At 38.8% G+C, this 15,602-nt stretch overlaps 2 protein-coding genes across 18 annotated transcripts in view; one reads left to right on the top strand and one right to left on the bottom strand.

Annotated features, from left to right (window-relative positions):
- The window catches only part of CEP170 (centrosomal protein 170), a 132,752-nt gene extending 118,335 nt beyond the window's left edge, over positions 1-14,417 (bottom strand). For 9 of the 10 annotated variants that reach the window (XM_061160232.1, XM_061160240.1, XM_061160237.1 and 6 more), the window contains exon 1: positions 14,278-14,417. The gene's annotated coding sequence lies outside the window, so the exon portion shown is untranslated. Of the gene's footprint in view, positions 1-13,327; positions 13,500-14,277 lie in introns of those variants that run through there. The other variant, XM_061160233.1, reaches the window with a different exon arrangement.
- An 811-nt stretch (positions 14,418-15,228) lies between these two features.
- The window catches only part of SDCCAG8 (SHH signaling and ciliogenesis regulator SDCCAG8), a 245,892-nt gene continuing 245,518 nt past the window's right edge, over positions 15,229-15,602 (top strand). For all 8 annotated transcript variants that reach the window (XM_061160253.1, XM_061160254.1, XM_061160249.1 and 5 more), the window contains exon 1: positions 15,229-15,450. In XM_061160253.1, coding sequence (XP_061016236.1) covers positions 15,384-15,450 — 67 coding nt within the window. In that variant the 5' untranslated portion in view covers positions 15,229-15,383. The remainder of the gene's footprint in view (positions 15,451-15,602) is intronic.

Genomic DNA, 15,602 nt, shown 5'->3' with positions numbered 1-15,602 from the left:
CTCTTGCACCAAACCTGGCGACCACTGATCTTTTTACTGTGCCCACACTTTCCTACAGTGTCATATAATCAGCCTTTCAGACTGGCTTCTTTCATTTAGTGATATGCATTTAAGTTTCCTCCGCATCTTTTCACAGCTTGATAGCTCATTTCTTTTTAACGCTGAATAATATTCCATTCTCTGGATAGTGACAATTTATTCATTCACTTGTGAAAGGACATCTTGATTGTTTCCAAGTTTTGGCAGTTATGAATAAAGCTGCTATAAATATCATGTCTTTTTATTCTATCATATCAAGTACCTAAAAGATAAGTGACTAAATTTTACATAAATGTATAAATTCAGGACTACAACTTCACATTTTCCCCCTACTAAAGCCCTAATCGAAAATATCCTCAACACTAAAAGCTCTGCCTCTGCCTCTGACACCTCATATTTCTGAAAATGAGGAAAACATTAGGGCTACATTTCAGCTAAGGACTCGGGATCAAATAAGGGGCAGACATGACTGACCATTTGTTACAAAGGCAAACACATACTTTTCTATAATCTTTTACTTACAATAATAGATGTGCTATGCTGTGCTGTGCTTAGTCGCTCAGTCATGTCTGACTTTTTGCGACCCCATGGACTGTAGCCTGCCAGGCACCTCTGTCCATGGAGATTCTCCAGGCAAGAATCCTGAAGTGGGTTGCCATGCCCTCCTCCAAGGGATCTTCCCAACTTGGGATCGAACCCAGGTCTCCCGCATTGCAAGTGGATTCTTTATCATCTGAGTCACCAGGAAAGCATATGCCAGACAGTTCTAAGAATTTCATATACACACATTCACATAGTTGTTTTTAACAACAAAAATGACAGAAGGTTTAGGAAATGTACAAACATTATACAACAGTTACACTGGAAAATTCCATTTTACAGAGTACTATAAAATGAATTAATCTATTTTTCTTCATTCATAAGGTTACTTAAGTATGACCCACTAATAAGAGGGAGAGAGTGTTAAGACAGAAAAAGTTCACAACCTCAAGGAAGCAAAAATAGACAAACAAAAGCTAAGTAAATGAATAAGACAATTTCAGTGACAGTGGGAAGATACGAACGTGAAAAACAAGAAGAGCATAATATAAGTGTTAGGGTGGTGCAGTTTAGGCTGGGTGGTCTGGGAAACATCTCTGAGAAAGTGATATATTCAAGAAAGAATATATTCAAAAATTCAGCTTTGCTGTATAATTAAATTGAGATGAGGGAGATAATGAAATACACTCCTGGGAAAAATGTATTTCTTTTAAAATCCCCACCCTCATTTGAAATAGTACAGTTAATCCAAAAAGTTAAATCCACAGCTGTGCTTAGTTTGGATACCTACCAAGATACTTGTTCCATGATCATGTGAACAAAATCTGTACTGGGAAAACTTTTGTTTTCATATACTCTTGATTATTTTGGAACAACTGCTCCAAATTTTACTTTATAATCTACCATATATACTATTAATTAAATCTTGAAAAAAAAAAAAAGCAAATACATGTTGGAAAAAAACCCCAATTTATGAAACAACTTTTGCCTAAAACAGCATTAAAGAGTAAAAAATTTTTTCATTAAGAAAAATGAAGATGACATTTCTAATATCAATAATCATATATTCTATATCTGAGTTTACTATATATCTTCAAAAGACTTAGATTTGATGACAGGCTTTTCTATAAATTGTCTAGGCAGTAAAGGTTACTGCTAAGTTTTCTCTGCCAGTTTATGAAAAATGTAAAAGCTGATTTGCTTGCTTTTGTAGAACTGTATGACTTTGTTAAAACATAATTTTGTTTTACACCAACAAATCAATTAAGACTCAGATTCAAAGATTTATCAACTATGTCCTTTGTTCCAGTAACTGTACTAAGTGCTTATGCTTTCATACAAGCATGAGTGAAACAAAACAAGCACGTGAGAAACATGTTTCCCTGGAAGAAAGTTGAAGTTAAATGACTTAAGCAAGGTCACAAATCTAATACTAGTAGACAGAAGCTATCTGAATTCAAACCTGGGCTTTCAGATACCAATTAGGAATCTGGAGTTAGCAGATACAAACTATTATGTATAAAACAGATAAACAACAAGGTCTACTATACAACACAGAGAACTATAATTCAATATTCTATGATAAATCTTAATGAAAAAGAATATGAAAAACAATATTGATGGATGTATAACTGAATTACTTTTCTATACACCAGGAACTAACACAACATTGTAAATCAACTATACTTCAATTAAAAAAAAAAAAGCAAACAACCTTTTCTGCTTATCATCACTACCTTTTCTCCTCTAATTCACTATAAATAAACTGTTTGGGAAGTGTCTAATAGTATCAGTACAATAGATGAAAACTGAAATCAAAAAAGTAATTTAAAAGTCTCAAAATATGTTTTAGACAAGGATACACTTTGTGAATGTATCAGAGAAGCACTTACTACTTAATAACAAGTTGCTAATTACTAGCCTGAATTATGCACTATTTCTTTTTACCTTCATGTTACATTATAATGCTAGTAAATATACCAGTACTGTGCAAAAGAACTATGATAGAAGGGTTCTGTATTAACATCTACACTGTCCAATACCTGAGCCATAGGCCACATGTGAACTACTAAGCACCTGAAATATGGCAAATGCATTTGAGAAGATTTTTTAATTTTTATTAATTTAAATGCAAATATTCACCTACCGCTAGTGGGTACTCTAGCTAGATCAACTTTATACAGACAGGAATCACAAGATAATTTACATTAAGGATAACTTCAGTTAAATACCTCATACCTTTCGAATAGAAGCACACAGAATAGGAAGATGAAAATAATTTACATTGGAAAGAGAAACTCTGGTCTGATCAAATAAGCATGATATTTTCAATGATAAAGGTATACAGAATTCATTCATACAAATTAGTAAGTTACATAAGCAATCAAGCCTATCTTTGGCCAAAAATTTTCAATAGTCGCTTCAACTGTTACTATGTCCTTAAGTTTGTTCTTTCACATATAATTCATTAAACAACTGATGCTTACAAAATTAGGTTCTTAATTATCAGAATATCATTTCAAAGAATACATTTACTACATTTTAAAGAAGTGATTTTGATCATTATATTTGAATTCTGTCAAATGGTAAACTTATTTTTAAGAGTATATGGTATACATAAATATCAAAAAAAAAGGAGAAAGCAGTTTTAGAGCAAGACTCAGTACATATATTTAGTAAATTTGGATTTCCAAGGCCAAAGTAACTTTTGTATTTTGAGCATGATACCCTTAGACAGCAGCTTATTTTAAAAATCTAGTTCTGACAACTAGCTACTTATACACTAGCAAAGCTGGAATATAAATGAACCTAAGAATATCTTACCTTTCAGAATCTATGTCCTAAAATTAACTTTCAAATAAAGGGATAAATATATTATCATATGTCCTAAGAGCTTATTATTTTTTAAATGTAAGTTTTTACATCTTGAAAATTTATTGTACAAAAAAAATTATTTAAAACTGTTTTAAAATGATTAAAAAGTATGAAAAAAAATTTTAAAACCTTGAAAAAGTAAAGTACAGACAGTATATAGTGTCTAAGAGTGCTTTCCCTCCTTGTTTTTGGTGCTAGGCTTTAAAGAACAGCCTGTTTTTGCTAACCAACTTCCTTACCTTTCAAACATTCTTGAATATCTTCTGACAGTTTACCGAATTTCTGTCCTCTCTCTTCCTCTCAACTGCCTTACTGAATTATGGTCAAAAATATCCTTATAATTGTAAGCCCAATAATCTTTAACATTCCTATTACATCACCTCTTAATATCGCCGACCATTCTTACCTTCTGGAAACATTACTTTGGTTTCTCTGACTTCTCTGGTAAGTCTCTACTTTCTCTTTAAATCTTTATTTTTTAGGAGGTTAGTTCCCAATATATGTTCTCTTTGAGTCTTCATTGAAGCCACTGGAACCCAGGGATCCCAATCCCCTGGCCCATGGACAGGTACTGTCTGTAGCATGTTAGAACCGGGCAGCACAGCAGGGAGTGAGCAGCGCAAGAATGATGAAGCTTTATCTGTATTTACAGCAGCTCCCCACTGCTCACATTACTGCCTCCTGTCAGGTCAGCAGAAGCATTAGAGTCTCACAGGATTGCAAACCCCACTGTGAGGGATCTAGGTTGCCATACAAAAACTGTCTAAAATTGTCTTCCACGAAAACAGCCCTTGGTGCCAAAAAGATTGGGGACAGATGTACTGGACTTCAAATACAGTTTATTAAGCGACACATCTAAATGTCACGCCAAAACCTCTTTTATAAGATATAGACCTGATTTCTAATTACTCGTAAATCATTTTCATTTCGAAGTCCCCACTCACCTGTCAGAATTAATCTGAAAAAAAAAAAATTGCATCTTTCCATCCTCTGAACAAAATCTGCCTTTCCTTCTGTTCTATCTTGATAAATGACAGTATCAAGAACCCAGGTACTGTCTCCCCCAATCTCTCTTTATTTAGATAAATCATTGAAAAAATGTGTACATGAAAACATGTATTTTCCAGTACTTCAAAAAGACCACTTCAACTTGGATTGACTGGAGTGACAACATGGCAGAGAAGGGAATGGGGGGAATGGGCTGTAATTTAATAAAGAGAAAGAAATTTACAAAGTACTGGTGCACAGGAATTTTTGAAGAATTGATGCCTTTTGAACTGTGGTGTTGGAGAAGACTCTGGAGAGTCCCTTGGACTGCAAGGAGTTCAAACCAGTCAATCCTAAAAGAAATCAGTCCTGAATACTCACTGGAAGGACTGATGCTGAAGCTGAAATTCCAATACTCTGGCCACCTGATGTGAAGAACTGACTCACTGGAAAAGACCCTGATGATGGGAAAGACTGAAGGCAGAAGAAGGGGACAATAGAGGATGAGATGGTTGGATGGTATCACCAACTGACTGGACATGAGTTTGAGCAAGCTCCAGGAGTTGGTGATGGACAGGGAAGCCTGGTGTGCTGCAGTCCACGGGGTTGTGAAGAGTCAGACATGACTGAGTGACTGAACTGAAACTGAGCACACAAGAAATACACAATGTTTTGATTTAGAATGCTGAGACTGGAGGAAAAAACTACAGATTGCACCCAGGAAGAAGAGAGAACAGGAAGAGCAAGACCGAGATTAGAAACCCTAGTGATACAACTAGACCCCTGAAAATTCAAAAAAAAGAAATGGTCATCGGATAGTATTCTTTGATGAAATATCCATCTTATACAAACTTCATCATGTCTTTGGTGAACAAGACTTATGAACTTGTAAGTAACCTAAAATCCATTAGCAAAACAGTGCTAGATTCTATTAATGAATTATGTTCTGAATGTTATTAACAATCATCAGTAGACTTGCTTCTCCAAGACAGTTAAAAGCCCATTCTCTTGTCCTCAGGCCACCTTCCCCAAATAAATGTCTAAATTTTACTTTATTTACTGTTCATTTAATTGCATTCTATTTGTTTCCACCTCTCCAATTTACAAATTTTAAATTCTTTAGTCCATATAGTAGATCCTTAACATTCTGGAATCTGTTACAGGAACCACTTAAAATCTTAATGTGGAACCATGCTCTTTCACCACAAGCAAAGGGTCTTATACTTAGTGAATGGCCCAACACAGACTTTTTCACATAAAAGAAGGGTAGGGGAATAGTGGAAGTGGAAGGCAGTGAGGTATTGAACTGAGAAGAAATATTTCATTTCTGGATTTGTGACTGAAGGAAATAGCAGAATTAGAGAAACAGTGTAGTCTACGGCCATACCACCCTGAACACGCCCGATCTCAGAAGCTAAGCAGGGTCGGACGTTGTTAGTACTTGGATGGGAGAAACAGTATATGTTTTCTTCAATAGCTCTTCAGCTTAATCAAAAACAAAAACCAAACTATCTACCATTCCTCTTCAAAAGCACACACACACAGATGAACATACAAACAATGAATGTCCTGTCTTCCTGCGTCACTGGTGTCAACTTTGTCAGCTAGCTATTTACAGAAAAACTGAGTTCAGTAATACTCTGCTTAGCCGCCCAGTCGTATCCAACTCTGAGACCCCATAGACTATAGCCCGCCAGGCTCCTCTGTCCATGGGGATTCTCCAGGCTAGGATGCTGGAATGGGGCGCCATGCCCTCCTCCAGGGGATCTTCCCAACACAGGGGTTGAACCCACGTTTCCCGCACTGCAGGTGGATTCTTTACCATCTGAGCCACCAGGGAAGTCCATGGATACTGGAGTGGGTAGTCTATCCTTTCTCCAGGAATCTTCCTGACCCAGGAATCAAACGGGGGTCTCCTGCATTGCAGGTGGATTTTTACCAGCTGAGCCACCAGGGAAGCCCTCAGTAATACTACTGGAATAGAAAACAGTATACTTCATTTTTAAACTACTATTTAATATGACAGTGGTTACTACAAAATATTTCAAAAGTATATTCTGAAAACTTAAACCTGAAACAATTTCAAATGATTTAAGAACCCTTTTGTGAAAAACATACCTCTACAGTTTACTTTGAAATGGATCAAGGTAAGAGGGACTGGTGAATAGACAAAGGTTTATGGCCTGATACATGATAAAACTAACATAATGTTAATGGCAGAATCAAAATGGTAGGTATGTGAGTCATCACTATGAAACTGTTTCAATATCCTTGTATATGTTTAACAATTTTCATTAAAAATAGTAGGGAAAAAATCCAGAACGATAATAAATCACATACACACAGGCTCTGTATTTTACAACAAAACTTATCTCACGAATTTACTCTGGTGAAAAGGAATAAAATAATTTAAAAAGTAGAAACTCTGAGACCAGTATATGTAAAATCTAAGGAACGTAACCAAAGGTGTACTGATAAAAATATTTACAGGCTTGTGTTTTCTCTGAACTAAAAAATAAACTGATCATTCAATAATTAGTAGAGATAAATATTAAAGATTTTTTAAAATAATAAATTTAAAACATTAAAATAAAAATAACAAATGAAAAAAGTTCATTCTTTAAAAAAAAAATACTAAAACCTTTGGCAGATTTTATTTTTTCATTCATTACAGATATTTTGGGCTTGATGGAAACATTTCTTCAAATCTAACATCAAATGGTACCATACCTGTGGTGGTGGGAAGAGGATCACTAAGTGTAATTACAACTTTCATGTCTTTTGTTATCTATCCATCTAATGAGTTTTTCAAAATAAACCTCTGAGGTAGTTGGACTATTGCCAGCTTTATTTTATAAACAAAGGAACTGAACTTCTGAAATTAAGTGACATACCTTGTTCCTGCTGCTGTTTAGTCGCTAAGTCGTGACAAGCTCAAGATCACACAACTAATGCCTCTGAGGCAATTCCTGATAACAAATTCTTCTCACTGCAACTGTCTCTCCTGTTCAAACCTCAGCAGCAGCAGTGGTCACATCCATCCACCTAGGAAAGCTCTTGTTGTTGTTCAGTCGCTAAGTCGTGTCTGGCTCTTTGCAACCCCATGGACTGCAGCAAGCTGAGCCTTCACTACCTCCCGGAGTTCGCTCAAATTCATGTCCACTGAGTTGGTGATGCTATCTAACCATCTCATCCTCTGCCATTTCCTTCTCCTTTTGCCCTCAGTCTTTTCCAGCATCAGGATCTTTTTCAATGAGTCAGCTCTTCACATCAGGAGGCCAAAGTATTGGAGTTTTAGCTTCAGCAACAGTCCTTTTAATGAATATTCAGGGTTGATTTCCTTTAAGATTGACTGGTTTGAATTTCTTGCAGTCCAAAGGACTCTCAAGAGTCTCATCCAGTACCACAATTCAAAAGCATCAATTCTTCGGCTTAGCCTTCTTTATGGTCCAACTCTCACATCTGTACATGACTACTGGAAAAATCATAGCTTTGCTATATGGGCCTTTGTTGGCAAAGTGATGTCTCTGCTTTTTAATACACTGTCTAGTTTTGTCAGGGGCTTCCCAGGTGGCACAGGCTGTGGCTCAGATGGTAAAGCGTCTGCCTGCAATGCGTGAGACCTGGGTTTGATCCCTGGGTCAGGAAGATCCCCTGGAGAAGGAAATGGCAACTCACTCCAGTACTCTTGCCTGAAAAACTCCACGGACAGAGGAGCCTGGTAGCCGACAGTCCATGGAGTCGCAAAGAGTCAGACACGACTGAGCAACTTCACTGAGCGACTTCACTTCCCAGGTGGCACTAATGGTAAAGATCCATGAGTGCAAGAGACATGAGAGCCAGGTTCTGTCCCTTAGTAGGGAAGATCCCCTGCAGGAGGGCATGGCAACCCATTCCAACATTCTTGCCTGGGGAATCCCATGGACAGAGGAGCCTGGTGGGCTACGGTCCATAGGGTCACAAAGAGACATGACTGAAATGACTTAGCACAGGTTTGTCACTGTTTTCCTTCCAAGGAGCAGGCATCTTTTAATTTCATGGCTGCAGTTACTTTCTCAAAGAGTGATATTACCTAACCAGTCTCTAATAGCTCTCAAGATGCAGAATATTGTATAAAGAGGCTATCTTTGTGTAAAAGAGGGTAAATAGTATAAATGTATATACAGTATTTACTTAAATTGAAAAAAACTCACTGGAAGGATACATTAAAAAATTACCTATTAGATTGAGAGAAGTGGTTAAGTCAGCAGATAAGGTGGATGGGTGAGAGGATTTTTCACATTATTTTTCAAATAGTTTTTTTGGACCATTTTAATGTGCCATGTGAATGACTACTTAAGAATAAATAAAAAATAGCAGTCCATCACTTTCTATCTCTTTACTCTGATTTACTTTTACTCACAGCATCTATGCTTGACTTTATATATAATTATATAATTATCTATATCCACACCAGACAGTAAGCTTCAACCTACTCCCTTAGTACTATAGTATATAATGATTTTCTCTTTAATTAAAAACAAACAAACAAAACATTCAAATGGTTTTCACTATTCTTGTTGACACACACACAAAGGTGACCTTTTTCCTCCAGCATACTTTATGTAACTTTTTTTCTATTTATAAATTTGCATGGTATGTCCTTGGCTATATCCAATACATGCGCAGGATGAAGATCTAAGAGGGCTTGCTTGTTAAATTTATAAATGTCAAAAAGCCAGGAAGAAAAGCTAATCCCTTGGATGACAGAATCATTATTCAAGAAGATCTCAAGTTTTAACTACCTTCAATTAGATGATATTTAAAAGGGCTAAAGGTAAACATTGCTTAAAAACATTATCTATATGTATATACAGAATGGGAAAGATCCTAACATAAAAAAAGGTGCATGTTTATATTGACCACATCAGTGATTTCCAGACAAATTTTTCTAAGAAACAGAATGGGAAATAACAGAAGGCCAACTTTTTATTGCTTATTTAAGAACATGAAAACAAAACCCAAAGATTAATATCAAAAGAAACTTACTACCTACCAACACTATCATTTCATAAAAAAAGGTCATTTTTAACACTAGAAAAGTAGAAATACAGAATGTAAAAAAGAAAATAATCCCTTGAATTGGATAAATATAACCTGAAAAGCCACACAGCATTTTTCTGCTTAGAACTGGTAAGATATTACTGTTGTTGGAGTTAACACAATTTTAGACTGTAAACACAACTGTATGGCTTGAATTAAGGAAAGGGATAATTTCACTACACTGCGTTCAGACCACAACTGCAGAACTATATGTGGAAACAGAATCAGAATGAAAAAGAAAAGCACTGAGGAAACTGACTGATAGCTATCTAGTGATAGAGATGAGGAAAGTAAAGGAAACTGTATCATATGAAGTTGTAGAGGTTGCAGATTTAATTTAGAAAAGGGAAAACTTGGGAGAGAACCACTATATTGAGAAAAACCTTACCGTATCTGACAAAAGAACTATAACCAATGGAATAAGTTACATAGTAAAGCAGATACTAGCTCAGTTTAAATAAAAGCATTCTATTATAATTTCCAAAAGCTAAATTAGCCATCCTATGGCCATTTGTTCATGGAAGTGTTGCTCATGGAAAAGGTGGCCTCAGTAAGATTTCAGGGATTAGTAATAAATGGCACCTTGTTTGAGATGACTTCTAAACTCTCCTCTGATTCTAAAATAATGTGAATTAGAAGGAAATAAATGTTATTTTTAAAAACTTACTGAAAAAGATGAGTGAAAACAATTTTGGCTTCAGTCAAAAAGACAAAGTTTCAGTTAATAGGCTTTACCACTGAGTAATGAATGACACAGAGGCAAATATCCACTAACTCAGGACCTCAAGTATTTTCAACTTTAAGTGTAAAATAAAACCTCACTCATACAATGGCTGCATGAATTACACAGAGACACACAAAATGCCTGACACTTTGTAGGTACTCAATACACAGCAAGTATTACTCATTGCCTGGAGAATCCCATGAAAAGAGGAGCCTGGCGGGCCACAGACCATGGGGTTGCAGAGTTAGGACACGACTGAACAACTAAGCGCACACATACGTCACTCATGTATTCAGTAAATATGCTCCAAACGGTAGTATTTTCTATATTATTTGTTAGCCACCAATACACTTAAATAATAACTTGTTCTCTGCTGGTTTTTTTTTTTTTTTTAATTTTCAAACCTATGCAATGCATGCTTGGAATTCATTTCTACTTCTATGCTTTGCATAGTCTCTACTGGATGAAAGAAATTTCTATAACCTTGCTTTTGTTGGTTTCCTTTCTCCCTTTGAACAGGAGTGGGATTTACTTTAGTACATATCAGCTATGTCATTTATTTTGCCCCCAAAATATAATATACTGTTGCATAATCATTTCAACTAAACTGGACTATATATCCAATTTAATCAAGCATACTACCAGAGGGCACGGAGAGGAAACCAGTCAATCCTAAAGGAAATCAACCCTGAATATTCACTAGAAGGACTGATGCTGAAACTGAAGCTCCAATACTCTGGACACCTGATGCGAAGAGCTAAATCAATGGAAAAGACCTGATGCTGGGAAAGATTGAGGGCAGGAGGAGAAGGGGACGGCAGAGGATGAGATGGTTGGATGGCATCACCAACTCAATGGACATGAGTTTGAACAAACTCTGGGAGATAGTGAAGGACAGGGAAGCCTGGCATGCTGCAGTCCATACAGCTGCAAAGAGTCAGACACGACTTAACAACCAAACAACAACTACAACAGATGTTTTCTTACTCTTTTAGACAGCCTACACTGGCTAACTCATTGCTGAGCACTTCCCTCAAGAAATATTTGAGTAAATAAAGACCCATTTTACCAAGGATAGTTATTAGAAATCTTAGTTATTAACAAAAGCTTATGAAATAAAAATAGTCTGAGGTTTCTCCCCATTAGAGGAAACCCATTTCTTACTGAAACACATCAACACTTAATGCTTCAGTCAATAATATTTATCCACCAAATTTTTTTCAGACAGTATGCAATTCTTTTTTTACATACTTGCAGAATAATTCACAACTATACAGATATTTCAGTTGGCAGTTTAATATCATGTTGTCTGTTAGATATTTATAAGCACAGCATACTGCTTATCCCCCCAGTGTTCATGATAAAGAAGAAAAGAAAATCACTACACATTAATTAAAATACCAAGTTATTTTTCAGGGACAGAATTTTGTTGAGTAAAAATCATACTGACAACAAGTTTAAACATATACAGTATTTAGTACTAGCTGAGTGATAGCTGATCACTATCAGATGCAACAATAAAACTAGTTTCCAGAGGCTTTTGGGTTTTTTTAAACAGATAAAAGGAAACAAGAAACTGATACTTGGAACAAATAAAACAAATCCTTAAGCACAGGGTTTTAAAAATCACCTAGATATTCATACTAATAGACACAATGTATGATAATTTTACAGTGTAAAGCTGAAAAACTTGCAGATGGTTATTTACTCCCATAATAAAGTAATTTTAGCACACCATTAAATGTAAAAGTAGAATACATTTCAAGTTTGATTTAATTCCACATGGTGATTACAGATTACTTTTAAGTAAGATGAAATTTAAGAGACATACTAATTCTCTTTTAAAAGTTTATCAAAATATAGTGTAGAACTAAAAGATAAAAAGTATAAGACAAAAAAAAAAAAGTATAAGACAATAAAACCATTGTATGGCAAAATCAACTGAATAAAAGAGCATGATTTTAATAAAAAAGTTCAACGTGAATTTTCTTCCCTCAAACAGTAAGCTCTTGTTTAACTTGAATATAACAAAATTCACTGAATTTAAGAACGATGAACTTCATGAGTTCCTATAGGGCAGTTTCATTTTTAACAGTTATAGAGTTGATCATACTATAAAATAGTACTGAACAGCAGAAGATAACATTAAAATATGGTTACTAATATGAAGTAGGGGGAAAATTCCAACAGTTTCTGTTTTATGAAAAGTCCACTTTAAGGTATCTTTTCCTGTATCAATAAGTTAATTTATAAACTAAAGTTCCTCTTCATTAGTATTACTTTTACATCAAAAGAAAAAGACTAGACTAATACAACTATGAGGTATCAATAAACTTGACTGTCACAGACAACTCAAAGAGGATGCAGAAAAGCATTCCATAATTTTGACAGGGTAGGGGGACCAAGGGACACAGATGAAAGAGCACATTGCAAAAAAGACCTTGGTTTTATCTGATTCTGCCTTTCATTAGCAGTTGGGCTTGGACAGACAAATCAGTCGACTTTCCAAGTTTTATGTCTTCCTCTGTCAAGTGCATTTAGATTTTTCAGTTTTAAAACAAAAAAATTCTACAAAATATACAAAGTTACGAAAAAGTAAAAGCAGCACTGGTTTTACTACTTAAAGAAATGGCAGAAAAATACAAAATGATTTGTAACGTGCAATGTAGTATTTCCAGAGTAGAATTCCTAAATCATTGCACATGCCCCGCTACCGTTATATTAGTGAAGATCTGGATACTGTATTCATAATGTAACTCTCTCCTTTCACATCATTCCTCCACCGGGTCCTCCCCTTCCTGCTTCAATCTCTTTTGCTGGTTTTAACGCCAGCAAACGATTGTATGCACTGAAAGCTTAACAATAAAATCATTTTAAACGATGCATTTTCAATCAAGTGCATCATCTACTTCACCACATTTCTTCCAAGCGGGTAAATTTTTATTAAGAGAATAAAAACATGCATTAAAAAATTCAGAAACAGAAATATATACCAGGCCTATTTTTAATTTTGAATGCTTAAAAAACAACGGAAAGATGTATCCTACCCTATTCCCTTAGGAACGTGAATGCGTTACCCACCCAATGAAAAAACATTCTGCTGGTTCATCTTCCTGCTACACAAACAGCTTTGTCGTCAGGCCCTTCCTGGTCCTTTCTTCATCGTGATCTAGTAATTTTACATGGATCACCTTGGCAATGCTTGGACAGGCACTGTCCCTGTCTTCCTGGAGCTTACATTCTCAAAAAAAAAAAAAAAAAAACCACACACAAAAACCAAAAACTACGCTCAACACTTAAAAAAAACAGAGATTTTATGACTTAGGAGCCAAATCCCACATCTTTCCGCCCCTGGTTAGGCAGCTGCTAATTCTTCTTTCCCTGGCAGAAACGAAGGGACCCATACCAAAGCCCACATTTGAATCTCAGGACAATGAAGTCGACAGGAAGCCACTCTCTCCTCCCCCGGGTTACTACGGAGCCACAGCCTGCGCGGGTGCTGTGGCCCGGCGGGCTGAGTGACACCACGTCTTCCACGCCCTCCCACCACGTCCAAAAGGCTCCTCGCCAGACCTCTCCAAACCGCCCCACACCCCAAAACCAACCACACAAAAAGGGTCGACACCGGGAGCTGCTCAGATCGGGAAAAACCCCTTCTCCCGCTGCAGCGTAGCCATTCCCTCCACTGCTCGGCCCGCACCCCTGCAAACAGCTCTGGAGGAGGGGGCCGCTCAAAGCCAGGACAGCCAAAGACGACTCACTACGTGGACACTAGCAGGGGAAGCCGGGCCGCTGGACCGGGGGACTCGGGGTTGGGGGTTGGGGTAGGGGGGGGCGGAACTAGGGGGGGATGGGCGTCCCCGCCGAGTCCCAGGTCCGGGGGAGGGGGCGGCGCGCGGAGCCTCGGGGAAGCGCCCCTCGCCGCTGGCCCGCACCCTCGCCCGCTGCGGGCCGCGCCCGAGCCCCCGCTGCAAACCCGAGGAACAGGGTGTGGAAAGGCGGCGGCGACGGCATCAGAGCGCATCACTTACCCCTCACTGCTGAGAGGGACCGGACGGGGGGGCGGGGCGCGCCGCGTCCCGTGAGTCTTTCGCAAGCGTCCTCCCCCACCCTGTCGTCGTCGCCGCCGCCGCCGCGGTCGAGCTCTGGGCCCCTCGGCGCTGCTGGGCAATAACGTTATTCCACACACGCTCCGCACATAGCGGTAACGGCAAGGAGCGGCCGCTCAGTGCGCAGGCGCCTGGGGAGAGGGCGAGGAGCCCGGCCCTACCCCTGCTCCGGCTCAGTCCCGGCGAACTCCTACTGCGCAGGCGCCGAGCACAGACAATGAAAAGGAGTTGTGCGGGGGGTCTCAACCACAGGCCTCTCCAGCTGCTGACTGCGCAGGCGTACGCCGAAGACCGGCTTCAACAATGAACAGGACCCGGGCTTTAGCTGGGACCGCAACGGGCTGGGACTACAGTTCCCAGAGGGCAGTGCGCCAACTCCAAGCTGCTGTCGGGTCGCTGGGCTTGATATGATTGCTAGTGTCAGCCGCTTTCACAATCTACGCCGTTTGGGAAATTCAGAGCTGCTGCTTCTTGAAAATTTATTTAGCAGTGTTGAGAGATGTTGAGGCGGCTGAAGGGTGTAGGAGCTCGTTATTTGCGTTCTTGAGAATCCTCAAGGATCAACTGCATATTAGTGAATTTAGAAGAATAAATAAAGCCTTCCAACGAGCCCTTTCTGTCAGTTAGGTGGTCCAGACAGCAGGATAGGATGAAGGCAGGACTAAGCCTGACTGGGCTACAGAAATGGGCGGAGCCTCCACGCAGTCTCTTGGCAACCGGATCTGGTCGCCAAACCGCCAAAGCGTGAGCTTCGAGCGCGTTGCCCTCTGGGAATTGTAGTCTTTGGGCGGGTTCGTAGGAACTTCGAGACTGTAGACCTAGACACTGAGGACTACAGCTTCCGACGTCCACCACGAGGGCCCGAGGGTGGAAAAAGGCCCGAAATCTCCGGGATTCCTTGCTCCCCTGTGACAGCAACTGGAGGAAGCAGGCGGACGCATCGTGGGGGCTGAGGCCTCTTATTCTTGGAGGGGAGGACACTGGACACTTCCCCACGCAACTCCCATCTCTGGCCCCCGAGTTTGTGCATGGCGAAGTCCCCGGAGAACTCTACCCTGGAGGAGATTCTGGGGCAGTATCAACGTAGTCTCCGGGGTGAGTTTCTCCGAACCTCTGTGCCCTAGTCCCTTGATACCAAGACCTCGTGGCTAGGAGCTGACCTGGTGCGATTCCTGACACCTTGGTTCAGCCTTTGCCAGACTGCAGAGAAAGAAGATGGATGTTGCTGTGGAAGGATTAAATAGTTG

This window comes from Dama dama, chromosome 14 (assembly GCF_033118175.1).
Source record: "Dama dama isolate Ldn47 chromosome 14, ASM3311817v1, whole genome shotgun sequence".
Taxonomy (NCBI): Eukaryota; Metazoa; Chordata; class Mammalia; order Artiodactyla; family Cervidae; genus Dama; species Dama dama.
The sequence above is the reverse complement of the archived record's forward strand: the minus strand, read 5'-3'. Positions and strand labels throughout refer to the sequence as shown.